Source organism: Porites lutea, chromosome 11 (genome assembly GCF_958299795.1).
Source record: "Porites lutea chromosome 11, jaPorLute2.1, whole genome shotgun sequence".
Taxonomy (NCBI): Eukaryota; Metazoa; Cnidaria; class Anthozoa; order Scleractinia; family Poritidae; genus Porites; species Porites lutea.
Genome location: NC_133211.1, coordinates 8198803 through 8206720, shown reverse-complemented (window position 1 = coordinate 8206720; position 7918 = coordinate 8198803). Strand labels below are relative to the sequence as shown.

General features: G+C 38.0%; 1 protein-coding gene across 1 annotated transcript; it reads left to right on the top strand.

Annotated features, from left to right (window-relative positions):
• The first annotated feature begins 1133 nt into the window (after positions 1-1133).
• On the top strand, positions 1134-7413 carry LOC140953407 (uncharacterized). Its single transcript, XM_073402890.1, has 7 exons — positions 1134-1307; positions 2208-2281; positions 2382-2473; positions 3899-4004; positions 4538-4642; positions 5624-5826; positions 6435-7413. The coding sequence occupies exons 1-7, from the start codon at positions 1192-1194 to the stop codon at positions 6615-6617; spliced, it is 879 nt and encodes a 292-aa protein (XP_073258991.1). The 5' UTR covers positions 1134-1191; the 3' UTR covers positions 6618-7413.
• The last annotated feature ends 505 nt before the right edge of the window (positions 7414-7918 follow it).

The window sequence follows — 7918 nt, the reverse complement described above, 5'->3', positions numbered from 1 at the left end:
CTGGAGAAAAACCTCTCGGAGCAGAGAAGAGAACCAACAACAAACTCAACCCACATATGACGTCGAGTCCGGGAATCGAACCCGGGCCACATTGGTGGAAGGCGAGTGCTCTCACCACTGCGCCATCCCTGCTCCCCAAAACCAAGATAACAAGATAACAGGGTTACAAGGTAACAGGGTAAAAGGGTAACAGGGTAACAAGATAACAAGGTAAAAGGGTAACAAGGTAACAAGGTAACTAGATAACAGGGTAACAGGGTAACAAGGTAACAGGGTAACAAGGTAACAAGGTAACAGGGTAACAAGGTAACAGGGTAACAAGGTAACAAGGTAACAAGATAACAAGTTAACAGGGTAACAGGGTAAAAGGGTAAAAGGGCAACAAGGTAACAAGGTAACAGGGTAACAGGGTAACAAGGTAAAAGGATAACAGGGTAACAGGGTAACAGGGTAACAAGGTAACAAGGTAACAGGGTAACAGGGTAACAAGGTAACAAGGTAACAGGGTAAGAAGATAACAGGGTAACAGGGTAACAGGGTAAAAGGGTAACAAGGTAACAAGGTAACAAGGTAACAAGGTAACAGGGTAACAGGGTAGCAAGGTGACAGGGTAACAAGGTACGAGGACACGAAGACATAAAAGTGACGCAACGACGACATAAGCCCATAGCGACTCCGCGAACTAAAAGCCACCTTTGCCCCGAAGAAAAGAGTACGATGAAATGAGGGATGCGACGACACGAAGACATTGAACCGACGCCACGAAGACAGCAGACAATGACTCGAAGAACAATTTTGGAAGCTAAGAAGTGTTTTCAAGACCACAAAATTCTGAGTATCGATTTTGTTCCCGATCTGTCGGCATATTTTTGTGTTTTGTGATTCCTTGTCTTCAACCAGTTTTTCGATGTCTTGCTCGGTCAACGAAGCAAACCTGGAAGTCATGTTTTTGCGTCTTCACTGACTGACGGTCGGCCGGGGAACACAAAGCGCGCGAACTTGACATGGTTACCCTCAGAAATCATGCACCGCGGTCATACATTACTTACCGGTGACGGTGACCTTGAGTGTCCTTGCCTGGTCCTTGAGAGATTATTGCATAATCTGCAGCTACCAGTCCTCCCCGTCGAGAATCGATGCCTGGCGAGAAACAGCTCTGTCAAAATCGAGCTGCAGGACAATTATCCGATCATGACTTCCCCCGAAGAATTGAGTGGCAAGACCGCTGTTTTGTGTGCAGAAGGATATTTAGAGTCCTCTCAAATTCAAGATGCAGACAGCAATACTTTCATGGGGATCAGAGACATGTAAGGGTAGAGGTTGTTTTCGTGAAAACGGTTCTTGCACCGGCTATAAAGTGGACAAAGGCCCGGTTTAGACGCCGGTCCACTCATGTGCCGAACCTGCGTCCGGTATACAAAGTAAATGCCCTTTTAAGGCTTCAAGTTGGCCTTTTTCTGATGCAAAACGTTTCCTCTTAATCACTTTTTATTATTATTGGCCTGTACTCGAAAGAAAGCACTGTACACAATGAGATTTTTACCAAACCGTAGCTAAGTAATTAGTGGGAGTTTGCCTATGTAAAGTCTATTTAAAAATTGGTTTTCTGACCTAACTTCATGAACACAATATGGTTTATGATTTTACCCTGTAAAATGGGAAAAATTAAGGCTATTACACAGCAAATTTTTCAGTGTTATATTGTCTGGTGGGATAATGCATTACAAATGACAGTGTTCATACTGGAATCCTCAAATTTGGGTGAACTTATGTAACAGGCAAAGGTTGTCTAATGATAAAATTTAAGGCGTGTGTTCCATGTTTGTTAATTTTCATACTTTTTGTTCATGGAACTTTTCTCCAGGGAATGTAAGCTTACAGGAAATAAAAAGTAGAGGAATGACACCAATATGGGATCTGACATGTTTGCAGTTACTTAATGGGGGGTGAACCTGGGATAATTTTTACTTGGGAGGGTGGGGACACCCTCACTTTAATTGCAAAGAAGAAGAGGTGTCTGGGATAATAAGAGGGAAGTGTATTTGGAGGTAAGAAAAGGGGGGTATCTCCCAAAGACCAACCCCCCATCCCAGCCTATTTTTTTCCAGAGGTCTAACGTTGTAAGTAAAAATATTAATATAGTGATAGTCCCATGAACAACTATTGTATCCAGTGATGAGTAATAATATTGTTCTGTTGTTTTGCAGATTTGGTGGTATCACGATCAACATAGAAAAGGAAACATGCAAGGGTGAAAAGGAATTTGAAACAAAACTGGTTTGTAAGTCTTCCTTGCTTTTCTTAATTTTTGAGATAGTGTTTATGTGGCTAACTTTGTGACTCCTATCTTTCTCTGACACTTGATACTGATTTTTCTTCAGCATCATTAGAGAAGTTCAAGCAAGGTGCTATCCGAGGAGTTTGGCTGAGAATATCAATTAAGAATTCTACATATATTCCTATTGCTGTGAAGGTTTGTGATCATAGAAGTTTAACTTTATGTTAACTTGAAACAGTTGGAATATGTACTTTGCTTCAGGTGATACCTTAAGATCAAATTGAGATTCTCATTTACTGTCCCTATAGTTTATCAATAGAAGTCGTGGGGAGAATTTGTTGAAATATCAGTTAGACTCATCTTCCCTGATTATGCCTTCAATTCTCATGACCACTCTGTTTTCTAAAGCATTGATACTATAAGGATAAATTTCATGCTGTTTACTGTTAGATCAAAGTGAGATTCTCATTTAGTGTCCCTTTACTTTTTCATCAGAAGTAGTGGGAAGAATCCGTTGAAATGTCATTTAGACTCATCTTCCCTGATCATGACCTCAATTGTCATGACCACTCTGTTTTCTAAAGCATTGATACTATAAGGAGAAATTTCATGCTGATCTCTCTTGGAACAAATTGAGATTCTCATTTACCGTCCCTATACTTTTTCAATAGAAGTAGTGGGGAGAATTTGTTGAAATTTCAATTAGACTCATCTTCCCTAATCATATACTCAATTCTTATGACCACTCTGTTTTCTAAACATTGATATTACAAGGAGAAATTTCATGCTGATCACTCTTAGGGGTTAAAGGGTTAATTATGAGGCAAGGGAGTGAATAGACTCTACAAAAGTCCTTAATTTCTTTTGTATTTTATTGATGTTTATCACAAACGTTTTTGCAAGGAATTTAAACAGGTTAACTCTACTACATTAACTATGCATGGTAACGGTACTCAAGAAAGAAAGAAACAAGTAGGAAAGAAAGAAAGGAATTTTCTTTTTCATTAGTTCCTTATTTTCACTAAACTTGAATAAAAGTCCTTAATGATAGAGAGAAAAAGGGATATCATCTCCCCAAAAAATTAAGATGCCTTGTCTGTAAGTCATGGAGAACAGGAAAAAAAAATATACGGAGTATTTTAATGCTAAATGGAAACACTTCTATTATTTAAGAATAAAGGACTCAACACTACTTTTAACCTCATCTCCAAGACTGCACTCTTTGGTACTCTTTTCGAAATCTGTTCACACTTTGTTACACTTTTTAGTGATAAAAAGGTTTTAAACATTTTGTTTGATGTTGAGAAAGATGTTTATTCAGTCAGTGCCACAAGCAGCTCAGAAGAAAAAAAAAACACGTTCTCCCTATAGGAGCTGAACCTATGACCTTCTGGTTACTACTCCAGAGGCTCTACAACTCAGCTACAGGAGACTGATCAGTGACAGATCCAGACCTTCAGATAAGAGGGGGGGGGGGGGGGGGGGGTCTCCAAAAGTGTTTTTTGGCTCTTTGGGCCTTAGTTTGATCTAAAAATAATAATAGGGCCCCTCCTCTGGATCCACCACTGCTGACAATAGCTAAGACCACTAACTATTTTTGGTTCTTTTTGTTTGCAATAGCATGGTTTCGTATTTCATCACACATATCCACATCACATTGTCATGACTCAGTGGCTGCCCAAGACAGAACCAAACACACTTCCAACATTTGCTACAAGTTATCTTGGTATGCTGATTGATAAGCTTATTACTCTACATTGAGCAATGTATTTTTATTATAGGACTAGATCTTTCTACTGTCAGTCATTACCCATGATATGATCCTGAAGTCACAATATGCTCCATAAAAATGGCTGAATAAATTTAGCATACATATGGAATTCTCCATGTTATAGCTACATGTAGGATCCATGTACTTTGACCTTTTAAAAGACATCTCTATTGCACATTTTCAAACATTGAATTCAGCTTGTAGATTTTAGAAACTTTTTCCAACTACCTTTTGTAAGCTGGTCAGAAGTGCTTAATATCATTATGCCCACTATCATATTATGAAACATTTTTACATAAATAATTAAGTCTTCATTAACCATGTTTCTCAGTTTTGAAGCACCACCTACTTCCACTCATGAAAGGACTAATTTGATTTTACAAGGGTCAAAGGGTCTTACATAGTTTGGGGGTATGCAGCATAATCATTTTGTTTTGCAAAATCAGTGGAGCTTTAATTATTTTTTTTGTGTGCTTTTGTTATTTTAGGTGCTGGTGGATTAGTTATCAATGAGAAGAATCAAGTTTTAGCTGTTTGTGAGAAATATAGAAGAAAACAACATTGGAAGCTGCCAGGAGGCATGGTTGACAAAGGTCTGTACAAGTTAAGTGAATGCTATTGATAATGTTTAATACTCACTACAGGAACTCTCATAATGAGCAACCAATAAACCTGTGAGTTTACTTCTCTGAAGGCTATTCCCTCCTAATTGTTCTTAACAAAATAGACTTGTGCAGTTAAACATTAAGTTGCAACACTGGGAAATTTAATCCCTTTCCTTCAAAAAGATAGAAAATACTAATAAGCTTCTTTTCTATTGGCACCAATGAGTTAAAGTAGTTCAGAAGTAGCAAAATTTGACTTTGTTTCAAGTGAGAAGTGTGACGATGGCATATCACAGTTCTAATTCATTTGACAATCTATTAACAAAATGACTCATGCCTCATAAAAAACCTTAATATTTGCTTTGGTGTGCAAATCAACTAATACATTTTAGTAAAATCCAACTAGTGGTCTATTATCAATGCTGCATTCTGATTGGTTGAGCTACTACTAGGCTATATGTTATAGCCCACTAGTAGCGAAAAGCGTGGGCTTTTTGGTGGCAAAAAAGGATTGAAGTCTAGCTCTTATCTAGCTAAAATTTTTTTATTCTCAATATTTTTTACCAACTAGTTGGATTTTACTAAAACAATTATTCCTCTCGCCCTCATGGCCTCTGAGTCAATAGCCCATGAGGCCTTTGGCCTCATGGGCTATTGACTCAGGGCCCATTCGGGGTCGAGGAATAATTGTTAAGTAAACTATATGTTCACCATTCTATTACTTACTTTACTCTGTACAGTGGAACCTCAATATAACGAAACATTATATGACCAAGTCCTCAGTATGACTAATGATTTTCTTTGCCCTAGTAATCAACATATAAAAAAGAACCTCGATATAGCAAACAAATTTTGCCAGTACGTTAGTCCTTTGTTATATCGAGGTTCCACGGAAAATAGTTCTCACTTGGTATACAAAATTAACAGCATCTGACTTCCTTGTTTTGCTCCATATGAAAACGTTCACAGATGAAAGCATCATTGAAGCTGTGAAAAGAGAAGTTTTTGAAGAAACTGGAATCGAAACTGAGTTTGTCTCTCTGGTCTGCTTTCGTCACCTTGTAAACTTCCGTTTTGGCTGTTCTGATGTTTATTTCATCTGTCATCTGAGGCCATTAACTCAAGAAATCAAAATGGACACAAAAGAAATTGCTGCTGCACAATGGATGGATGTAAGTGCTTCAAGGGGAAATGACCTCTACTTTTTTTTTAATATCTATTTTTAAACACCTGAAACTGCCCATCTACCCCTCCCCTAAATAAGTCACAATTTTGCTGTAAGTGAAAAGTAAGAGTTAATGCTGGATTAAGGGAGGGGTAGGTGGGCATTTTCCCAAAAACCGTATTGATCTGACTAGGGATAAAGTTTGTGCTGCGAACGTTCTTAGAATAACTCTGACCCTATTTAATGGGGAATGACATGAAAAAATTGATATCCTGTTTTAAGGTTATGTTACATAAGACAGCAATGTTGGAACAATGTTGAACTATTCAAAACAATGTCGTAACAATGTTGCAACGTTTTGTAATGCACAGAAAATAGTTAAGGATCAAAAGTGGAAAACAACAGCTTGATTAAAGAATGACGGGAAAACGTCATATTTCATTTCTTTTTTTGTGCATGAATAATGTTACCCATGTTAAAGTTATGATGTTATCCGTTTTTTGTGCATGGATAATGTTAATGTTGCTCTTTTAGATGAATGGGATAATTTTTACGACAAGTCAAGAGATAAATGAATGAGGACTTTTTTTTGCCTTTTTGCCTTCATTTTTTTAGTTAGATGAGTACATTGCAAGTCCATTGGTCAACGACAGCAACCGGTTCATTGCAGAGTCCTACAAGAACAGCTTTCAGAATAATGACAGTGTGCTAAAAATTGAAGCGAAGCAAATCCAAGTTGGCAAGGCGACTGCAACATTCTTTAGCTTAAATCAAAATAATTTACAGAGTACGTTATAGAACGAACACAACACAGGACTCCGGTCACCTCGCCACCAACTGATGACTCTGAAATATTAAATCAGAATAATTGACACGGTCTACTCACGTAGGTTTCTCAGGCGTGACCCCCTGTCTATCCATCTCAAAATTAGTGGATTGTTATGCATGGGGTACTTGACTTGCTCCTAATCTTCACGCGGCTCTACCACCAAAAAAATTACAGCATTCGCCCGCTAATCCCACGGCTGCTTGCGAGTTGGTTGGCGCCGGGTCGACTTCTTTTGGTGGCGAGGTGGTTGGTGGCGAAATGACCGTTAACGACAGAACATGACAAGCAACTGCGTTTTTTACTTTCGCAACTTGATGTACAAAACCATTTCATACTCAATCCAAACCTACAAGTAAAGCGAAGTTTTTATTAAAGTTGTGTCAAGACTGAAATTGTTCGCAACTTCCTATTTATTATTTTATTCGAGTGAACGTTTTTTCAACCAGTAAATTGCAGTTTCATTGAAAACTGAAACACGGACTTGGATTAGAAGCTCAGTAACTAGATCTTTTGCTGGACAATATCAAACCAAACATATCGCTATGGAGACAAACTAAAAACTTTAATTAAGGAAAGAGTCATTTCGTATTTCATATAAACTATTTGTTAGTGTACCAACACAAAATGAGCAATTAAGGGATATATCCATGCACGTCCGCTCAAGTTTTACAAACAAACAAAGTTATACGTCTTCGGGTTGAAGACTTCATCCACACAAGATTAATACAAAAGTTGACTAGAAAAGACAGGCTTCAACATTGTCTCGTGCCAACACCCAAACACCTAAAATACTCACGAAGCAATATCTTAACTGGAGATTAGTGTGAAAAGTCTCTTATAAGTCCTCTCATAAGCTTTTACAGTAACATTAGATACAGTGATAGTAACTTTATATTTTTAGCATTAGTGTAGTTTCTCTTAAAATTTGTTATGTAACTGGCGGCTCACTGGAACAGCACTTTTAATGAGGAGATACCGTGAATAAAGCTTGATTGATTGAACTCTCTATTATAAACGAGTGCTTACGTGGTTCATAACGGCCAGTTTGTTGCTTTAACGTGATAACGAGCTTATGCAACAAAGACGGCAGCTGCAACAATAGCGTCAAATTTGACAGCAATACGGTAAATAAGCAAAGCAACTCTACTGACCAGCACTACAACGTGAAATTCGTCTTTAACTAGAAGCTTATGGGGATGAGGCACACAACTAAAACAATTTCTTATCTTTCTGACCTTGAATAATTTGCCCAACCTCGTTCTAGAGGACC

Bases quoted from the DNA above. Each gene is read 5' to 3' on its own strand.
- LOC140953407 (XM_073402890.1), top strand. From the start codon at position 1,192: ATGACTTCCCCCGAAGAATTGAGTGGCAAGACCGCTGTTTTGTGTGCA. The intron at 1,308-2,207 runs GTAAGGGTAGAG...GTTGTTTTGCAG, and splicing joins TTCATGGGGATCAGAGACAT to ATTTGGTGGTATCACGATCA. The intron at 4,643-5,623 runs GTCTGTACAAGT...AAACGTTCACAG, and splicing joins AGGAGGCATGGTTGACAAAG to ATGAAAGCATCATTGAAGCT.